Source organism: Prinia subflava, chromosome Z (assembly GCF_021018805.1).
Source record: "Prinia subflava isolate CZ2003 ecotype Zambia chromosome Z, Cam_Psub_1.2, whole genome shotgun sequence".
Classification (NCBI taxonomy): Eukaryota; Metazoa; Chordata; class Aves; order Passeriformes; family Cisticolidae; genus Prinia; species Prinia subflava.
Genome location: NC_086283.1, coordinates 59,953,903 through 59,976,912, shown reverse-complemented (window position 1 = coordinate 59,976,912; position 23,010 = coordinate 59,953,903). Strand labels below are relative to the sequence as shown.

General features: G+C 39.1%; 1 protein-coding gene across 3 annotated transcripts in view; it reads right to left on the bottom strand.

Annotated features, from left to right (window-relative positions):
• Window positions 1–1,942: 1,942 nt before the first annotated feature.
• The window catches only part of MTAP (methylthioadenosine phosphorylase), a 37,145-nt gene continuing 16,077 nt past the window's right edge, over window positions 1,943–23,010 (bottom strand). For 2 of the 3 annotated variants that reach the window (XM_063422990.1, XM_063422993.1), the window contains exons 3-8: window positions 22,129–22,187; window positions 19,664–19,831; window positions 14,514–14,616; window positions 10,341–10,580; window positions 9,698–9,820; window positions 2,864–6,455 (exon numbers count right to left, since the gene is read on the bottom strand). In XM_063422990.1, coding sequence (XP_063279060.1) covers window positions 6,405–6,455; window positions 9,698–9,820; window positions 10,341–10,580; window positions 14,514–14,616; window positions 19,664–19,831; window positions 22,129–22,187 — 744 coding nt within the window. In that variant the 3' untranslated portion in view covers window positions 2,864–6,404. The other variant, XM_063422992.1, reaches the window with a different exon arrangement.

The window sequence follows — 23,010 nt, the reverse complement described above, 5'->3', positions numbered from 1 at the left end:
TCTCTCTATGTAGTCCTATGAATAAATTACGTGCAACATATTTCAGAGTATAAAATGTACATTGAACTTTGCAAAAAACACCCTACACACTACCAGAGTTTAACAGACTTTTCATACAAATTCAGCATGAGATGCCATTAGGTACTAAGCCTGTGTTGACAGAGCAAGTAAGTACCACAGAAAGGTCTCTTCCAGCCCAAACCAGCAATGACATATAGCCCAATCCTCCCACCACGGGCAGGGATGCCTTCCACTAGTCACGACTGTTCAGAACTCTCTTTACCCGATTCTGAATACTTCCAAGATATCCACAACTTCTCTACGCAACTTGTTTCACCGTCTCAGCAGCCCCTTCATAAAAACCGTTTTTACATCCAATCTAAATATACCCACTCTGAGTTTAAAACCATCACTACATGCTGTGGTGAAATGTTTCTCTCCATCTTCTTCATAAGCCCTCTCTATGTTCTGAAAGGCTACTATAAGGTCTCCCTAGAGCCTTTTCCTCTCCAGTATGAACAACCTCAACTCCCTCAGCCTGTCCTCTTTGGACAGGTGCTTCATCCCTCTGATCATCTTTGTGGTCCTCTGCTGGACCTGCTCCAACACATCTTTCTCACTGAGGACCCCAAAGCTGGATGCAATACTCCAGGTAGGGGGCCAGGAGAGCAGAGGGGCAAAGTCACCTCCCTTACTCTGCTTTTGATGCCACTCAGGATGCAGTTGAACTTCTGAGCTGTGAGTGCACACTGCTGTCCCATGTTCAATTTTTCATCCACTACCACCCCAAATGTCCATCTCCACAAGGCCGATCTCAACCCCTTTTGCCTCAACTCAAATGCAGCACCTTCAACCTTCTTGTTGAACATGGGCCCCACTCCTTGAGCCTGTCAAATTCCCTCTGGATAGCATTCCTTCCCTCACTCACCATAGTGCTTTTGCCTTCCACAAACTCAATCCCACTATCTTACTTAATTGATGAAAATACTACACAGTACTGGTTCCAGACCTCTGAGGGAAACCATCTGCTCCTGGTTTCCACTTGGACACTGTGCTATTGACTATAATTCTTTGGATGCCACCATTCTTACCTAGTGTTCTCCCCTAGCCTTGCATATGAATAACAGAAAGTGTAACAGAACCTAATACCTATGGACCTTCTCTGTGCCACTCACCTGTGACACTAAGTACCCAGTATATAAATAAAAAAAAAATAGCATAATAATTACCATTGTATGTCACTACCAAATGCAAAAAGAGCAACCCAAGGGGGTTGAAAATGGACATCAAGAAAAAGCTTTCTCTTAGAAGACTCAGATATGAATTTCCTGGCTCTGATCCATTTCAACAAAAGCGCCTGTGAAAGAATGATAAAAATGGAAACCGTTCTTAAGGCCAGATACATGATTTGGCTTAGTTGAAGGTAATGAAAGGTATGTTCAAGCCCTGGCTCCTGCAATCCAAGTTCTTAAAAAAACACTAGGAAATACAGAAAATTGGTTAAGCTACTTTCACCAGTATCTGAAAAGCACATCTACTGGTTTTACTAGGAAGAATACATCCAGATCTAAAGGCTTTCACAGCATGAGACTGGGTGTCTAACAGAAAAAGACTAGGAAGCTAAAATGCTTGTGTACCTGCTTTCTTCTATTTTCCTATGGATTAGTATTTTTTTTTACAGTATTATGACGATCCTTACCGTTCATGTTTCTGATCTTTCCCTTGCATTCTGATCCACTTCTTCCTCAGCAATCCCTGTTGTTAAGGGACACAGAACCTAGAGTTCTGAGCAGCACAGTATTTTTTAAGTGTCTTTCTGCAAGTGTTGCTTACAAGGTATCATCATCAACCTGTTCCATGAATGGCAAAAATCACTGTGAGACATAACGACTACAAGTAAATAAACCCCCCCACCCCAATTTCCACACATCTTGGAGAAGCATAAGTTTCATTTGTTTTATTTACTAGACAAGAAGTAGCAGGTTATTTTATTAAAATAAAACTGTAATAAAAAATTGAAATGCATACATTCAAACCACTCCAGCACATTCATCACTTAATACAGGAACTAAAATTGAAACTGTTCAGTGAAGCAGAAAATGGCCAGCAGAGAGCTTGGGATACTGTCAGCAAAGTACAGTTCTGTAAGTCACGTAAAGTACATCTTCAGGCACAAATTTGGTCTAGGTATTACTTCAATCTCCAACACTGACTCAGGACACAACTGCTTCTGTGACAGAATCACCACAATTATTAAACCATGTCTTCTAGCAAATATGCTGCTTTAAAAAAATCACTGGAATAAAAAATATGGATAATGTATAAAAATAGTAATTTTAATTTGAAATTGTTTTTCAGTTTTTCTGTTATATTTCCAAAGTGAACTGTAACCATGTATCTTGTTGAAGGAAAAGATGGGAGGTAGAAACAGCAACACAAATAGCCTATGAATGTGCTTTCTTAGATCTTATTTTATGAAACTGCAACAACAATATTACTTAGACTTTTCTTTCTACCATCAGTTAAAAGGTACCACTGAATAGAGGATACTGACTTTTTTTTCTCTCAGCACTGTCAGACACAGTTTGTCACTAGGGCTATTTATAGATGAAAACATACCCAAAATCTAATTTCAACCATCTTATACATGATCAAACCGACAAAGATTTTAACAGCAGCCTTACACATGATCACTGGTCATTGTTTAGTCCATTCTTTTAAGCTTGTAACAATTTTTGAAGATATTATAACCTCTGAAAGTTCGAAAGTGATCCACTCTTCCTTGTAAGCACTGAAACTTCCAGGTCCATCCAGGTTGTTACTGCTTTGGCAGGATGACCGAACACTGCACCGTTGTCTGAAATACAAAGTCACAGGAGATAAATGCTTCTTTTGCCAATGCAGAGATAATTACTCTTCATTGTAATGGTAGACTATGTAGCATCCATTTTGGCTACAAACAGGTGTAACTCCTTTCATGTGCGTAGTAGCCCCAATGTTTTCCAGCACCACAGAAGTCAATATAATTACAAGGAGGGCATATACGCACGAGGAGTTTTCATTATAACTTTTGTAAAGCCATGTGATAGGCTTATTGGTATGGAGAAAAACAACCATATTGCAAAACCACTAAATAATGGACTTTGTGCTCACAGACTACAAATAAAAAATTGTGCAGCATGCTTTCTGTGACTTCCACAGGACTTTCCATCAATATTGAAGTACAGCTATCAAGAACAGAAACCAGTCAGATGGCACTGACTGTGAGTAAATGAACTATTCAAGTTATGTAGGGATAGGCAACTTTGACACTAGCCATATTCAAGGGCAAGGTCTAAGAAACATTTTAATCTCTGCTTTTTTGAGAAGTCCTTGGCCTGCAAGCACCCCTGCATTTGGACCAATGCAACTACAGCTGAAGTGAAGCCTTGATGAATTTTCCTCCTTCACTTTAATCACCTGAGCCAATATACTCTGATCACATATGTATAGTCACTGATTTCTCCAAGATAGTTTTCGAGCAAGAAAATCACTCAAAAATATTTAGAAGATTAGAGTTCGACATACAGAACTTGCATACAGAATTTACAGAAACTTACATTATAAGTTTCAGTTTGACATAGACTAAAAAAATGACTGAAAAAATACTAAGCTTTATGCCCTTCAACCTGTTACCTGTCAAATCACATAAATGGCCAAGTGACTCCCTGATGGAAGTGTACTGAAACACATCTACAGTTACCTTACTCAATCTGAACTATCCTAGAGTATTCACTTACCACAATCTCAAAATACAGCATTATTCCTTGTATCAGAGATCTGACGAATACCATTTCTCACAGGCTAGTACAGAAGCTCAAGAAAAAGACAGGCAGTACCAGCAGGTTTCCCCACAGAGCCAAGAAACTTACCTGAGGAGTACTCACAAAAGCTCTAACACCTTACCAGAAGCTGAACTTCTTACAGCCACACTATAAAAAAATCTTAGTTCTAACAGGACATTCTTCATAACATTATAGTACAGATTCTCCTGATACTCATGGGTAAAGAGCTCAATTCCCAGTTATGATGAGCTAAAATTCTTTTCAATAGGACAGTCCTTTTCTAACTAATACTTTTTGTAGCAAGGATAAAAGGAAGTCTACTTTATCAGTTCCCACATGAAACTGTCTGCTCTCACAAATTAATTTACTTCATGGGCAATAAGTTCATGTTTTCCGTGGTAAGTTTTTGTTATCAATGCACTGGCTGCAGTCCTTGTTGCCTTTGACACCTCTTCCAATTGTCAACTATAGACAGGCTCCCACTGTCCTGAAAGCATCCCTAACATACCTGCGCTTCCATCTAGGTTCTTTCTTTGTAGCTTGTTTCTGCTTCCAACCCTTGAATGCTGCATTTTTATACTAGAGCTGCTTCCTGTTCAGTCAAGGTCTTTCTGTGGAGCAGTACTGTGCCTGGAGAATTCTGTCTTTATAGACCTGCCAACCTTCTGGAGCTCCTTGACTCTTCAGAGCTGTCTCCTATGAGATTATACATACTAGTTCATTGATCAAAACAAGTATGCTCCCCTGAACTCCAGCAACAATACTGTTATTTGCCTTACTTGCTCCTCATAGGATGTCGAATGCCATAGTTTCATGAGGATTACAGCAACAATTGCCAGTAATTATCATCTCACTAAACAACTCTTCTCAGTTAACAGCATATCCAGCTGTATACCCATGACTGGTCAGCTTATCCAGAAATTTCCTTGACACCAAGGAGAAATCACTTGGACCACTGTGATCATCAGCATCACCTGTGTTTCCTGACACAGGACATAAATACTATGTGGTTATATCCTGTTCTTAAAGAGTGAAGGCTTTAACATGACACTGGAAAATTATCTCCTTACAGCCAGGGAATACTGTCCTAAAGACATCTTAGACAGTTAAAAACCAGTAACTTCCAAAGTACTCTTACACTCACCGACATATCACAGATTAAATGATACATCAAAGAAAAGCAATGGCAAGCAGCCTATCCTTTACCAAAAAACCTGCCCTTTGACATTTTGTTTCAACACTGGAGTCTTTCCTAAAGACTACTGTGAGATTCAGAGGGGATATGGCATATGTGTTCATCTGGGATGAATACCTCCATGGAAGGAGACAGAAAAATACAGGTGGGCACAACACATTTTCTCCTGCCAGGTAAAGTTCCTCCTGTCATAGCTGCCAGATTACAGATTTTGTAAAAGAAAAGCTGTGTCTGTGTAGAGCTTTACTGTTTCACATGCTTCCCCAACACAAGAATGGACATTTGCAAATGCCCACTTGAGAAACACAGCTGTGGCTTGTATATATGCTGTCACTGATAGTAGTGTACCAGCTGTAGTCTTACTCAGTTTGCTCCTTGTCTGTGTTCCTCAACACACTTCCACAGGGCACGCAAGAGGTGCTGCCTTCAAGCTCTAGGAAAAGGTGCCTCCAAAACAGATCAGTTCAAAAAACTCCATCATCTGGCCTTCAAAATTTCCACTATAAAATATACTAAAGTACTCTATGGTTCAGTTACACACTTGTACAGAGACATATACATGTATTTTTCTCTTTGCTTCCCTGCAAAATTACCTCTCTGATTTGTTAACACCAATCCTTCATCTGCTTTATCACCATGGAATTCCCATGGAAAACACGAACATTTTTAGCCTATCCTGATGTTCCTATGTAAAATTAAAGAAAGCCTCCAAAGCCTCTGGAGCTTCAGAATTTCTCACTATTCCAGAGTTCTTGTTCTTTCAAGTTATTAACACTTGTGGCTCCTACTTTCTTGTTATAGGATTTCAATCCTCACTGCCTGTTTCCAGCTCTTCCAGTGCCGTGAGATCAACTCCCTTTCTCAACCTGCCTGCAAAGAACTTAAATACCTAAGAATTGCAAGTGAAATTATCTCAGTATTTATTGATATGAGGCAGTAGATATTTAAGAGAAAGAGCGTTAAGCAACATTAGGATGAAGTGACTCTTCCTCTGGTGCATCACATTTTCTTCTTTCAGTGAACAGTACTTAGGAGACTGAGTGGGAGGAAGCACTTGACAATGAACTGGGAGAACAGCTGGTATTCATTAAAGGGGAACATTGCAAATGTAGTGCCAGTTCTCTTTCACTCCCAATGAAGAGTCAAGACAATCATGCAATGGAACACAAGACGACACTGCTCACTGAAGTATGCCTGCCAGAAATCAAGGCAGATCCATCAGCTGCACAATAGACTTGGGAATGATTTCCTTTCACACCAGTATGAAAAAAATGTGCCTGAGGAGTATCTAGCAGATTTTACATTACTTGTTCAAACTCTGAGTTTGCTGTATAGTTAGGCATCTGTATTAAAAAGTCCCATCCTCTGAAACGGTTTTCTGTGGATTAGAGGGAAGAAGCAATAGTGATTTTGTTGCCTCCTTTATCCATCCATTCCTAATGGATACAAAAGGGAAAGAAAAAAGTCAGTTACCCCTCTCATATGTATTGAGGGAACATTAAAATAACTGTTCCAGATAAACAGGTGAGGAAGATTCATAAAGATAATTCAGGCACTCCTAATGAAAAGTAGGTTTTTCAGTAAAGAACTAGCAAAAGACTAATTTCAAGAATTTGTGTTAGAGTTCTACAACCCTGACCTGGTCATTTATCTTTAAAAAGTGTCCCAGGTGAATTTTGTTAAATACGTTTTCCCTTCATGACAGTGACTAAACTGGAGATGAGAATCACTGATATGATGTATTGGTTTTGTGTAGCCTGGTTTTGGTAAAAACGGGCTACAGGGGTGGCCTCTGTGGGAAGCTGCTGGAAGCTTCTTCCATCCCCAGCAGAGCCAATCCCTGGTGCCTCCAGAGATGGATGTGGTGCTGGCCAAGGCTGGACCAATTAGAAATGATGGTAACTCCTCTGTGATAACATATTTAAGAAGAATTCAAAACAACAAGGGGTTGTGCAGTGGTAATTGCAACCAGAGAAGAGCAGAGAAAGAACATGTGAGAAGAACAGGTCTGCAAACACCAAGATCAGTGGAGAAGGAGGGGCAGGAGGTGCTCCAGGCACTGGAGCTGAGATTGCCCTGCAGCCCATGGGATCCAGGGGAATCACAGCCCATGGAGGAGCCCCATGCTGGAGCAGGTGGACGTATGGAGGAGCTGTGACTCCATGGGAGACCCATGGAGAGAAAGGCCCTGCTCCCAGGCTGGAGCAGCCTGTCCTTGGAGGATTGCACCCCATGGAAAAGTGACCCACACTGCCGCAGTTTGAGGGGGACTGGTGTCCATGAGATGGAGTCACATCAGAGAAGCTCATGGAGGACTGTCTCTTGTGGGAGGAGTCCCAGGGTGCAGCAGGAGGACTCCTCTCCCTGAGCAGTGGGAGCATCCTCAGGTGATGGACTGACCATGACCCCCACTCCCTGTCTCCTTCTACTGCTGGGGTAGGAGGAAGAGCTGGAAGGAGGGAGAGGTGTGAGGAGGGTGTTTTTAGTGTTTTTTTTACTTCTCATTATCCTGCTCTGATTTTGTTGGCAATAAATTCAATTACTATCTCTAAGCTGATACTGTTTTGCTCGTGACAGTATTTGATGAATGATTGTGGTGGTTTTGCATGGCTTGAATTTTGCTGAGGAGGGAAGAAACCAGCCACAGAAGTATTTTCTGTTGTGCCTGGCAAAACCAATCACTGTCTGGCTCTGAGAACAGGCACACTGCATTCTTCTGCAAGCTGTGGTGAGGACTGTAATATAATGAAGTTTTTCCCTGTAATTCATGAAGTGCATGGAGGGATGCAGAATTCATACGCAGCCTGTGAGAAAAAGGTGCTCATGCTGGAGCGTGTGGATGCTGAAAAGCTGTGATCTGGTGTTAGGTTTGCACAGAGAGAGAGAGAAAACTCTTGCTTCCAGAGACAGAGGAAGAGGACCCTTGCTTCCAGACTACAACAGCTCATCCTTAAAAGACTATACCCCATGAACTAAATGGCCCACAAACAAACCAGTTGTGGGAAAATTGTTTGCCCATGGGAGGAACTCACGTTGCAGCAGGTTGTGCAGGACTGCTACTCGTGAAAATTAGAATCATGTTAGAGAAGTTCACAGAGAACCTTTTCCTGTGGGAAGGATCCCACGACATAGCAAAAGAAACTTCTGTCCCTAAGTGAACTGAAGAAAGATTTGTAGAGGTGACAAACTGACAAAAAATCCCATGCTTTGTCTCCCTGTGCTGTTGGTGGGGAGGAAAGAAGGGTGGGGTGGGGGAAGAGGGGTAGAAAGGTGTTCTAAAGGTTTTAGTTCTTATTATCGCCTTTTAATTAATAGATTTCTCTTTATACCCTTTTGAAGTATTGAGCCTGTTTTGCCCTTGGAGTGTTTTGTCCTAATACTTATCTCACCCCATGTCCTTTTAATGTCTTTTTCTTTCTCCCCTCCTCTGCTTGACTATAGCAGAGAAAATGAATGAATGATTTTTCATGGATGCACTGGCAGTTGGCCAGTGTCGAAATCGTGATAGTTTTGGTGGAGAATGCAGGCAACTATGAGGACTTTGAGATAGGGATACTAATTGGGACAAATAATTATTTCTAGAGAAATATATAATTAATTGGGCAAAACATGTATTAAATCACAAAATTAAGTAGAACGTAGTGGAAATTTGTATTGTAACTGTAGTGAAAAATCTAGGAGTGGATTTATTGTTTAATTTGTCTTTTTGGTTCTGTCTAGTGATTATGCCTTAGATTTAGTGTAGAGAATTTATTCTTCTGTTTAGTTTAGTAGTTTTTTGTTTTTCTAACTAAGGATTATATGTTGAGCATAATTTTGATGATAATTCTTAAATATGTGACTATTAGAGTCCAGGGGTAGAATTATCCTGCTCTGATTTTGCTAGCAAAAAATCCAATTAATATCTCTAAGTGTAGCCTATTTTGCTTGTGACAGTATTTGATGAATGATTTCTCCTGGTCCTTATCTCAGCCCAGTAAAAAAAGCTTGTTGAGAAGCTGGATAGACATCCAAACTTTTTAAACATTGTTTTTCCTCTCTTTGTTAGAGCCACAAACAAATTTCAAGTATGCCTGTGAAATACAGGTGATAAAAAACACAAGTAAACCTTGTCTATGAAAAATTCCGCTTAAGAACTCCCTCACCAGTATATTACAAAATGTTTTTCTTTTCCATATTTTTTGAACCTTAGTCTTAAACCTATAGAGAACATAATTCTAACAACTTCAAACTGGTTATTACCCATACCTTTTAAGACTTCTCCTCTTCTACATATTAAAGTGAGCATAATGTTTTTGGTTGGGTTCAGTCTCTTCCACTTGACTCTCCTTTGTGCGAAGATCAAAGATCACGGTTTCATTTGGATACTCACACATATTTGTATCTTACTTCGTATCTCATTTATTTGTATCTTATGAACATCTTATGGTTGATGTCTCACTTCATCAACTGTATATAGCTATCTGGTTTTTTTAACCTTTTTCAAAACTGAAACTTGTAAAACTGAAGCTAGATCTTGGGAACAAAACTTGCAAGAATCTGTCTGCCCTTCTTGAATTAATTTGGTTTCTTGAAGCATTTACTCTGAAACATTTTGCTTTAAGCAAAAACATCTTGTAACACACATCTGTGTTACGTGTGCACACACACGCATCATCAGCCTCATTTGGATACTTACTTTCAGAGTGTGCAGGGTGTTGGTCCATTCCATGGAGCCTATCTGAGGTATAGCAGTAAGAAGTATGCTTGTAGCCTTATTTGCATTCCCTTTCAGTGTCTTTAAAACTTTATCCACCGAAACCTAGAAATACAATACAACTGAGCGGTGTCTCTCAATTTTGATGGCACACATTTTAAACACCCAAATAAATTTAACTCAGAAGCGTAAATGTGAAGCCCTAGAATATCGGTTCTTTTAGACAGTATAAATGATTTTTCCTCTGTGCATATGGTTTATTCTTGTGTATTGGAAACAAATAGGAGAACTAAAGCATATGCATTATTTTGCACAGAGCTGCAAAAGGAAAAACACCAGACCAGTCACAGACAAGTCACACACAGAATTCATGAACTTCATACTCACAGACCCCCTGATTCAGACAACAGGAAACAAAAAGGTTTGCTAGTAGTGAGATAGGTTTATAAAACTGAATGAGATAGCAACAATTACATCTATTCTTACTCTCACAATCATTCATCAAGAATAACTCAGGGATACTAATGTAATTAAGATCAGGTTTAGTATGTCATCTCTTAAGAAAACCTACACATACTTATCCAAATCTCTCTGGACAACACCACAGGAAAAAAGTTTCACTCACTGCCTCTTCATGTTCCTTCCAGCAGTCATAATCTGTTGCCATGGCAATACAAGCATAACTCATTCCAGCTTCCTTCGCAAGAATCACTTCAGGCACTGTAGTCATGTTGATAACATCAGCTCCCCAGCTGCGAAACATACAGCTTTCTGCTCGAGAGCTGAAACGTGGGCCTTCAATTGTGATCATTGTTCCCTTGGAATGACACTGGAGCCCCAGCTTTTTGGCAGTCTCAATAAGAACCTGCAGAACATGCCAATGTTAAGGAAAGGAAATAATTCCCCTCATGCACTGCTTTTGCATCCCATCAAAAACTTGCACACAAAAGAAGATAGCTTTCTACAAAGTAGTCATATTTCATATGACTGTCCAAAACCAAAGATGAGTTTTGTTTTCCTCACCAACAAGAAATATTAATTGTTCTACCAACAGGGGTGAACTTGAACTCATCTGAATTTGCTAGTATCAGTTGGATTACTGCTTTCAGCGCAGACCAAGAAGGCTAGGAAATAGAATTTTTTTGCACATTTAGACTGTGCCTACACTGCAAGCAGAACTGCAGGTAAAAGCATCCACTGAGCACTACATTACCACATGGTGGAGCTGAGCCAGTGAAAACAGTAGTAGGAAATACACATTTTCAAAGTAAAGCTCTACAAGTGCATACTTCAAAGGAGCACTCTGGGAATTCGTACAGAAATTATTACATTTTCCCATGCCAGTGGCTAAGCTGTATACTGGACATATAGCATGTATTTCTCATCAGATTTTTTTAGTTCCAACGAGAACCTCCTATATGGCAGAATAATCCTGACTTTCTCTCTTGGTAATCGGCCTAGATTAATGCCAGTTGATACAGCTGTAGTAAGAGCATACCAGCCTAGGTAAATGAGACTAGGATACCCATCAGTGTCCTGAGTAGGAAAGTGAAAGGAACTATGATGACATCTATTTAAAATGACCATCATCAACAACAACAACAACAAGATAGAAAACAAAAGTACCACCAAATATTGTGGTAGGCCAGGAAGGACTTTCATACTACAGCAGCAGTGAAAAACCTAGTCTGATACCACTAGAAGCAACTTCTTAGCATTATGACTTATGACACGTGGAACAATTTCCCTTCAAAACACTCTGACAAGCCTGCACTAAACACAAACAGATGGAACAAGCAGCAGCAGCTCAAGTGTGTTACATGACCTTGTGGGGTGCCTTCTCCCTGGCATGTGGATCAGTGGATTGTGTGAAGCAGTGGATTTTGTGGAGCAGCACAATAACATAAACCAGGAGTACCCAAGTCTGCCACTGCAAATGCATGTAAACAGGTAATTCTGCACTGTACCTGGGTCGTGGCAACACCTGAAACATCTACAGGTTGCAATAAGTGATTGACAGCAGCCCAGCCAAGAAGCATTTGGGGGCAATGGATGATGAAAAACTCATCACGACCCGGCCATGAGCACACACAGCCCAGAAAGCCAGTGGGATCCTGGGCTGCATCCAAAGCAGTGTGGCCAGCAGGGTGAGGGAGGGGATTTTGCCCCTCTGCTCTGCTCTGGTAAGACCCTACTGGAACACTGAATCCAGCTCTGGGGTCCTTACTGTAAGAAAGATATGGAACTGTTGGAACAAAGAGGAAGACTGGTAAGAGGACTGGAGCACCTCTCCTATGAAGACAGACTGAGAAAATTGGGGCTGTTCAGCCTGGAGAAGAGAAGGCTGTGGGGAAACCTTCCAGTATCTGAAAGGTTCTACAGGGAAGGTGGAGAGGGACTCCTTGCCAGGAACTGTAGTGACAAGACAAGGAATAACAGGTGCAAATTGAAAGAGGGAAAATTCAGATTAGATATTAGGTAGAAACTTTTTGCTATGAGGGTGGTGAGACACTGGGACAGGCTGCCCAAGGAGTTTGTGGATGCTGCAACACTGGGAGAGTGCAAGGCATGGCTGGATAAAGCCTTGAGCAACTTGTTCTAGGGGAAAGTACCCCTGCACATGGTAATGGCAGCTGGGACTAGATAATCTTCAAGGTCCTTTACAAACCCTTAATATTCTGTGATTCATTCTGTGCTGTAAGTTGATCTAATATTAATCACACCTAATATTTTGGTTTATTGATGCTTTTAATTCTGAATACATGTTTAGATGAATGCCAATTAATTATGCTGTTGATAAATCAACAGACCAACTGACATGATATAACCACAGGCGAGCAGTACCTTTCTGAAACTCTTTACAAAGTTCCAACTTTACTGCCTACAAGATGTTGTGTTCAGCCTCAGTTTCTAAAAGCACCAATATCCATGATACCCTATATTATTCAAAGCTTCTGAGAGAAAAAGATAAACTTCATTTACATTCTCATTTAATTTACAGTGCATAAACAAACAAACTAGATAATTTTAATGTATTTGCACAAATGCAATACAATTTGGTTTCAGATGTTTTGATGCAGAATTCCTTAAATATGTTACATTCACAATTTTGGCTTTTTATTATTATTGCATTTATCTATGAAATTCCTCTGAATTGGGATAAACTGGGCTGAAATTATCCCAACAATTTTCAGACATAGTTTCAGGAAAAAGTTTAAATCACTTTTATCTGGTATTTTCAAATGAAGTGGAAATACTCCTCCTCAGTTTCACAAAGAGCTCAAAACCCATAGGTTCTTTAAAGCACCTCTTAGGCTGACTAGAATGCACAGGCTAATGAGACAATGATGATCACATGTGAGACTGGGAAGTACCTAAATGCTTTTTCTCTGTTTGAAAAGGCACATTTCTCTGCTGGCTTTTCAAAAAATGTAAAACCCAAAAAAACACCTCTAGCTAGTAAACAAGTGAAAGAAAACTAGTCTTGGCATACGTTCCCTGCAGTCTCAGGAAATGTCTTATGTAGGAGTACTTTTTAAAAAAATGACAAGGTGAAGTACTGCCAATCACCAAAGTAATAATACTTTTTAATCCATTTCTTAATAAATCCCTTGCATCTGATGTGACATGACATCATGCTCAAAGTAGAAAGCAACTATATGCCAACTAATCTTTGGTAAGAGCACGTAGCTAGGCTCTTCTTGCAAGAAAAATGCAAAATATTTTGCATAATTTACTGTTCAATGAAAGAAGGGCAAAAGCATACACATGTGGCTTGTTTCTTCATGAGACTTAAAATACCTTCAGCTCATTGTAAAACACCTTGATTCCCAGTGTGATTGTCTCTAAACCACAGTGTGGCCAATTAACAAAAATAGCACATAATGACTCAGAAGCGAATTGGTGACAAAAGCATAATAGCTCAGTAGCCCAAATATTTGTCCATGCTCTGGGTATAGATTGTGCCACCTGCTTCACAGTTCAGCTTTGTCTTGATTGCAGAGAGCAGGTCTCTGCAACCTGATTGATTGTGAAAGTACTCTTGCTCCTCTGAAGAATGCACCTCCTTGCAGCTCCTGATCAGAGCATTCCAAAACACCACAAAATACACAGTTTAATCTTCACTTCCTTTTTCATCAACTCTATGAATATACTAAGGTGACATGTAATCAGATACACTTAACCCAGAAGCTTATAAAAGTGCTGAAAAACAGAGCAGTGTTTCACACTCTCTAGTCCGAGAAGTCTGAAAGTCTTGAAATGACACAACTGAGAGCAACAACTAAGAATAAAAGGCAAATATAATTTGGTTTGTTTCAATGTTTAACATCCCAAGCCTTGACTCTCCACCACCACCCACCTCTACAATGCACAAAAACACACAAAGGCAATACTGAATTTCTGTGAATGTTAAAGTACTACTTATTTAAATATTTAGTATGTAGACTGCTTCTACCATAGGTGCAGATTTATTCAGAAAAAAATGGAACTAATTTCCAATCCTAACTTCTTTCTTCCATTTGTTGCTTTCTTGCCTGGTTACTTGATAAATAAAGATCTTATGTCCCATTACTAAGACTCTGGGAAAATCTATGTTGCCAACAGACTTCTTCTGCATACCTCCCTTAAGAAGACAGACACAAGATCTTTTACTTCTCATGCCTTCCAAATGTTACATTCATCCTTAATACTATGATGTATCTGAGAAACAGCATAAGGAGGTGCATATTGCCTCTGTATATCACAAATAAGTGCCATAAAAACAACATTTCTTAATACTATTACGGAATTCACTAACCTCTCTGGTTTTGGTACAGAACGGTTCAGCCATTGGAATATGACATACTCCTGAGAGAGTGGAATGCTGTCCATCATATAAAGTACAATGTCTTTTAGTTGTCCTAGAAAAGCAGAAAACTTGCTTAGAGAGAACAACAGAAAGAGAAAGCAACGAATTGATACAAACCAAAAAACACAGCACCCCTGGGAGCAGAAGAAAAAATTGGAAGAAATGTTATTAGTGACCACCTGTAATCCTGGTCTTCCTCTGTATAAATCTTTGAGAACTGAGCTGAAGAGTATAAAACTGTTACTCCACTAGTTCACTGTCAATTCATTATGAAAATCTTTTGTTAGCCAAGACAGTGAAAAGCTGATTTGTTCCTAAATGAAACAAACACCCCTATTGTGATGTGATTCTACTGCAAAACAATCAGCTAATTTAACAGCCAGGCATGTAAGCCCTGGAAAAAAGTATAAGTAAGCTTTAGGAAAGGGAAGGAATAAAATCTCAATTACCACAAGGCTACTTGAAATACAATTTGTTCATATCACTGCATTCCTACACTGAAAGGATGGGAATTTACAGAACAGCTCCCAGCATGAAGGAAGTCTGAATTCAACAAGAAAAACCTTGGAATGGGATGTCTTCATGTTCTCAGAAAGATAACACACACATGCAGTGGCAGCTTCCAAGCAGAAGAATCCTCTTTCTCTCTTGTTTCAATGGATGAAAATGGACAATTGTTGAAATTACCATGCCATTTTGGAACACATGGAACTGCTACCCACTACCACTTTACCCTCAAATGCGCTGCCTTAAGGTAAGCTACCCAATTGGATGGTGCAAATAGTCCAGGACAATGTTTTCAGACACTGTCTTCTTCCCTGCCATGTGTCACATATTGTGCTTTATGGGAGAAGATAATAGCCAAATTCAATCCATAGTTGAAATACAAAGTATCTGCTGGTAATACAGCTTTTTATAACAGCTGCCCAATAAACTCACTAGAAAATATTTAAAAGAAGGTTTTAAGTATAAGTTATATGTCAGAGTAGGTTTTGACAAAAAAAAAAATGCACCACTAGAGTAGCCTTAAGAACGAGATTATAAAATAGGAAAGAGATGGACAAATTAAAAACATCTGGAAAATGGGATAGAGCTGTTAAAACAGTTGAAACACTGGAATTAATTTTTCCCTTATGGGATACTGAAAAGCTGCAAATAGAACATTTGTGATTTTTCACTCTTTTCTATTTTGTCTGCTAATGAACTATTTAGAGTTGGAAGAAATGGTAAAAGTCACAATCCATTTCCTGCATTATAGTATTTCAGATGTTGTTAGTCAGGCACTTTCAGTCAGAAATGCCTAAGGAAAAGTCTAATATGCATAAACATTAATATCTGACTTTCAGATATCAGAGAAGGCCACATCACTACATGGTCTCATAAAGAAATCCCACTATGTTTAGCACCATTCATACAAACTGCATGGGACTAAGTAACAACAGTAAGACTGCTCTGAGCAATGCACAACACATGTTCACACTCAGATAATTTCTCTTCTGCATCTCTTGTAGTTTAAACCCACCTGGAAATCAAACCCCACTAAGTCCCTGTACCTGCAGCAACAACCACACTTTTAATCCAACAATAAGGTGGCTTTTGCTCCTTCATTTTGGTTTTGTCACAGTACCAAAGGATTTTCTCGCAATTCTGACTATGCCTGATTCTAGGAAGCAAAATACAACTCAAATAAATGAACAAACCAGTCATTTTCATCTGTTACAAACAGGCTTCTACCACTTTCATCATTACCTTCCTCCTTCGTCCAGTAGTGTTTAATCATCAAACTACTGCTAATTAAAGAATAAAATGTAAATTCAGACTGGTGTAAGTGTATAAAAAGCAGTCTCAGTATGCTCTGCATCTTCAGGGACACAGAAAGAAACTTCCACAAAAAATTTACAGGGTGTGACAATACTGCAGTAATTGTAGCTGTGCTTGTGACACAGAGAACAGAAACAATAAAACTGGCAGCTGTTACAGGAAGCTATTTTCTGCATCTACACAACTGTGCTCAGTCATTCAAGTAAGTAGCTACTGTCTTGCTCTTCTCTTTCTATCAAATATGAGCAGTAAACCAAACAGAAAGCATTCAAAAGCCCCAATTAGTCTGATGTAGTCAACTGACTTAACAGTACTGCAATTAGCTAACAGGAGTCAAAGGCAGGAAAAAAATTATTCTAGATTTTTGAAGTATCTTTTTAAAGAACAGCTTCTGCAGTCTATAGTAGCGAGTGGTTACTTCTGTATTTGGAAACAAGGAGAACATAATATATGGTTTTTTGTATTTATTTAATAAAAGCTATCTTTTGTCATTTAAATACACAAAATAATAAGCATAAAGAAAGCAGAGACTATATATGGAATCAAACACTAGGTGTGGTAATGACCTGCAGAATCAGGCTCTCAAAAGTTCGGAAATCTTATACAGCTCTAATTACACCTATTCAGTGTTACACATTGTACATCAAACCCATGCTAGGAAGTAGTCCTACACAACTCCTTATATTGCAATCCTGTCATTAATTTCACAGTGTGGTTGCCCAAGGAGAGCAAATTATAGTAGCTGCCTACAGTTTTCTGCTCAGTTCTAGCTCTTCTTCCTTTCCTATTCACTACTCCTTTTTGCTTCACACCTGTAAGGAGAATTGAGAATAGGAATTCTCCCTATTGAGAACATATACAGAAATAGCCTAGATACTAAAATATACCTGGACACCAGAAAGCTGATTTTAAAGGGGGTCTGAGTAAATTCTTGCCACCTAGAGCACAACTTCTTTCCTATGTACTGCCTGGCATGGGTTAACCACTACACAGAAGCCAGAATACCTTACAAGAAAAATAACTGACTGTTTTTGCAAATTTACCCAGTACCTGTTTGCATTACCCTAACCTTTCATTAGAAGGGATTTCAGAAAAATTCCATCTTTTCAGACTTTGGGGGATAACTAAAATACTCTGTCCCACAAAAATATCTTCCCATCAGTAGTAGTGTTGGCATAATGACTTCTATAATGCAATCACTCTTAGACTGCTGTGAAGGGCTAAATGCAGACCCTATCTCCAAAGACCTGGCAGTCTAACATTCCCTGGCACAGAACATGAGAAAAAGATTTGACACAGAAATTCAGTTGTCAAAAGAGACAGACCATTACAATGTATCAGCTTTCTGAATTAAACTGCAAGTTTGGGATGATTTTTAAATTCATATTACATATAATTTTCCACACTGAAATATTTTCATATGCTTTTCTGAGAAGCTTTTTGGTTTCCTGATGTCATTAAACAAGTCACAACAAGTTTCCACTTGTCTACATCAAAACGAAAAATTACTTGCCCAAATGAAACATTGCTCATAAATAGGCTACACATTATTACTGGTGGCCATCTGAATAAACTCTAAATGAAAACATAGATCACAAAATAGCTGAGAGTATAAGTGGCCTCTGGAGGTTCACCTAGAATGGGCTGTCCAGGTCCCTATCTTGATGGCTTTGAGTATCCCCAAGGACGGAGACTCTGCCACCTCTCTGGGAAACCTGTGCCAGTACTCAGTCACCTTCAGTAAGAAGTGTTCACTGATGCTCAGAGGGAACCTATGGTGTTTCAGTCTGTTCCTACTGCCTCTGACCCTGGGTGCTGCTGGACAGAGCCTGGCTTCTTCTATGCACCCTCCCTTCAGGTATTTCTACAGATCAATAATATTCCCCTTGAGTCTAGTTCTCTTCAGGCTGAACAGTCCCACTGTCTCAGCCTCTTGTTTTAGGAGAGATGCTCCAGTCCTTTCATATCTTCATAGTCCACTGTTGGGTTCTCTCTACTATGTTCATATCCAAACTGCACTGTGGAGCCCAGAACTGGATACAGTGTGTGTATTCACCAAGGTGAATCCAGGTGTGATTCACCAAGGCAAACACAGGCTCCTGTCACTTACTCACATGATAATGCAGTCAAAATAACTGGTACTTGACTCATAATCACCCAAACCATGTCCCCAAGTCTGTTTAATATCTTTCCTATGTATATCAGTATCAATACTAAAAAAAGAAAAAAAAAGAAAGAGAACATTGCCAGCAATATAGATGTTATCATCCATAAATCAACTCCAGTATAACCCGAAACATTTTATATGGGGCTTGCCCCTGCAGGGTACTTAGTAATTTAGATACACTGTATCTAAACCCTACTCTTACATGAAAAAAAAGCATTTCAGTTACACATGCAAAAAAAAAGTCAGTAAGTCAAAATTTGAATAGCACTGCAGTGCGGGGAACAAATCTAGGTTTACATATTCAGTTGGCAATGAAATGTCACCAGGAGCACCACAAATGCCCAAAGAAGCTGCATAAGCCATTTTAGATATTTCAAATTAAGTGGAATACCCAAATAAGACTTAATGATATAATACACCTCCAAGTATTAAAAGTAAATTTACCTTTAAAATGTGTAGCCAGATCTTTGAATTATTGGTGTTGCTGGTGATCCTTAAATGTAGCTTTATTTTGCCCCCAGCTGTGCTCAAATTTTTCTAGTCAAATAATCACGGAGGATAGGACTGGCTGCTGTACAGAGACCTCAGAAACAAATTTACTTCCTTATGATTCTTAACAAGTAAGATATGCAAGCATCTATTCTTTCTGTAAAACAACAGCCTCTCTTTTGCTACTGTGCTGCATTTATCTCTCCTGTGCTGGACCTCATTATTATGACATATACTTTCCTAACTGTCTCCTACTATGCTTTCTTGTACCTCTCCATTTCATTTCAGATTCCTCATAAAACTTGGAATGGTCTGTGCTCCTATTCATGTTTCTCTCCCACATCTGAGAATAGAAAATTTCTTTTACTTCTGAACAGTCTTCGCATGGAGCTATACTTCATATCATTTGTGGCCATTCTTCAAAACCTGGTACTTCTGTGTCTGTTAGAATGGAACATCTCATAATCACATTCCCATTTCCTATCATACTTCCTTGTATGAATCTCACTTTTTAACAGAAGAACTGAGGCTATCATCCTATTCTATGAAAACTTAATGTAACATGAACATGTTATTATATGGTTTAACCCCATTTGTTCTCTTTTTCCTCCTTCTTACTCACCTGTCAATGAACTGGTCAATTATGACAAGATCACCAGGTTGTATTTCCTCTCGTAATGAACCACAGGCAGTAGTCACTAATACATGGGAACAATTTTCTTCTTTTAATGCCCAGATATTAGCACGGTAATTAACATTTGATGGCATAATTGTATGATGTCTTCCATGTCTGCAAAGATACATGAAGCAAGAGAGCAAAATAAATCAGACTGAAATTGCCTTCCTTTTCCCAAATAAGGAGAATTTCAGGAAACATATTTCCCCTAACAATATTGGAAGTGGCACTGACTATTTCAGCTACCTCCAGTATATTTTGTTTTCCTGAATGTATTGAGCTGCTCTTGGAATACAATTTAAGAAGCAGTGGTATAATTTTATTTTTAAATGCAAAATTTTAAGTTCAAGACTGTAAAGAAAAGAATCTTAAAAATACAATTCAAACATACTTCAGCAGCTTCAAGATTAAAATAAGCATTTTTCTCTGAATCTTTTAAGTCCATAGATTCTGAAACTCCTTTTCCACACATTACAGGGGGTTTTTAAGAATTACATACACCTACACAAATTTTCTGCTGAAGAAAGAAGAATCTGTCCAGAAGTGTTGCTTGTATTCTCCCACACAAGGAGTGGCACATCACAGAACACACATTGTGCTCTAACCTGTCATCTTTCCAAAGAAAACAGTAGAATCACCACATTTCTCTCATTGATCTTTATGTGATCTGACAGCTTTCAGAAATTAAAAGAATGACTTCACACTGCTGCAATATTCTTTTTCACCAAGACAAGAAATACTTGGCCTTATAAGCATAAGCTTTTGTGCTATCTCTGGCTTTGCTACAGAAGCACATCACTTACATGATTAAACACATTAGAAAATGATTTTCAGTCATGTAAGAGAAAAGAAGGAAATTAACTTATCAACTCACGTTTTCAGAGACCAAAGAGTCCAAAGAATTTAATAATTCAGGAACTGTGCACAACATGATCAAGCACTGTCAGTCAGGATTACCATGTTGTCATTAGCACTTCTGATAAACTACTAGGCACACAGATTTATTGCTTTATTGTAGTTGCTGTCATAATCTTTTTATAGAATCTTTTTTTCCCAGTCTGATTCAGAAACCAAAACACAAAAGAAAAATTTGCAGGTATCTTCACCCTAAAAGTAAATTCACAAGGTTTCTATATGAATGATCATAAATCCCAGGGAGAAGGTAAACCACAGCCAACTTGTTCAGACTTCTGTGGTCCAAGATCTAGTTTGAAATAGTACAGCTACGAGAACTTAACTTAGCAGTTCATTTGAGGAAATAAGAAAAATGTTATCCAGATGTAATAAAATACATGAGCAAAGTCCACGAAAGATAAGAAAAGTAAAACCACAGACAGAAGTCTAGTTACAGGATGGTTAGCAGTCAGCAGCTTTAATGGAAGAACACTGGAATGAAAAGAATTGGCACCCTGAGTGTACCACTGGGCCCTAAGTGCCTTGGCCAGTCTCACCCTGGGCCTCCACAAAACTCCTGAAGCCTGTGAGCCTGGGTGCTTCTGCCTCCAAGCTCAGGCCCCAATCTTGAGTTATGTCACAGCGTGCCAGTCCCCAACCCAGTCTCCCTCACAGCCTTCAGACCTATGCTGTAGTCTGTCTCCAGAGAGGGATGGGGACTTTAGACATACGCTACAGCCTCATCTCTTATCTCCTACCGTTCCAGTCTAGATTCCCTGCATGGATCCTGTGCTTGATTAATTACCTTGACTTGGCCTGCTGATAGATCCTGTTATCAGTACCTGATCTGTGCATTTTGCTCAGATGCCGCCAACTGTGTTAGTATTCTTACATTTAATTCAGTAGCATGTTGGTCCTAGTCATCCATTGTTACATCAGTGTGAAATTTCCACACATTCATCTGCAAATCCTGCTTCCAGAGCCTCTTCAAGTATAGTAAAAGATGACTGAATTACATCAAAAATTACATAGAGAGGGAGAACTGCAGGGGATGCAGCCCCCTAAGCAATAATTGTAACTGCAAGAGGACTCAATAATCTAAGGCAATGATTTTGAGGAGTTTACAGTAGTACCAGCAACGTAGTTCATCTGGAAGCAGACATGTCCTCTATTCCACAAAGGAAATCTGCAAACATAGCGAGTAGATGAATCTATTAGTAAGGTTATCAGCATCATCTGTCTACCATCAGAGCAGGTGGGTCTTGCAGGCTTGCCACTTATAATAGGGCAATACCTCCCAGTGCATTTTTAATCTAACCTAGACAGCATTTTCAATACTCTCAGTCCTTGCACCATCAAATTTGCTTATGAAAAACCAAACTTGTGCCTGACTTTGCTAGCAAGCTCACAGACCAAGATGATATCAGAGCAGAAATTCAGTTCACCTAATGAAAAGAGAAAAAAATCTGAGAAAACTTAAAGATGCATAATTCAAACCCCTTAAAATGCTCATTTACCTTGCTAAGAGCACACAGTCCACATTTTTGATCTTTCCCAAAATCAAAGCATCCGATGGCTGCAAAACAAGCACATAAGAATGAGTTACCACCTGACAATCACATTACAAACCTTTACTACTACCTAAAAATAAGCACAACAGTTATGAAAGAAAATACTGATTATCATTGTACTCATACGTTTTCATCAGCTTAGTTCTATAATTTGATACGGCAGATTAATAAAACAGCCTGGAACAGGAAGATCAAACTTGAGACAGGAAGGATTACCACAAATTTTCTGTGGTAACATTAACATTGTAACTCTTTACTTTGGGGTTTGAAAGTGTATACTGAATACTTCCTAATATATCAAAAGAATATTTCAAACACAAAAATTGTAGCATTCATGTTACCATCAAATTGGTTAGCATGACTCACTCTTTCTCATGAACTTCTTAATTTCTTTTCACTAAATAGGTGCTATTCTCTACTAAAGCCCCCTTCCAACAATAAAAATCATCTAATCTGTGCTTTTCCATAACACCATTCTCTATTCTGTCCTCTAACCTCGGCTCACAATAGGGTGTGAAGAGTTCTGGATTCCTCCAACCCACCCCTCACTCACTCCCAGCTTCCTGAGAAACTCATTCTTCCCTGCCACTGGGAGTCCTGCTTTTGGGAAATGAAATGTGATATAACAGAGAAAATCTAGCACATAAGTGGCAGAAGCAGTGTATGTATTTTCTTATATATAAGAAAATACAATCTTCCTGACTGCCAATCAGCCGGGACAACAGAGCATTTTTATTTCAGCTGTCCAGCTGGAACATGTACCTTGCCATGTAGATGAGCCAACCTGCCCAGGATAGGCAGCCTCCAAGTCATCAACCACCACAATAA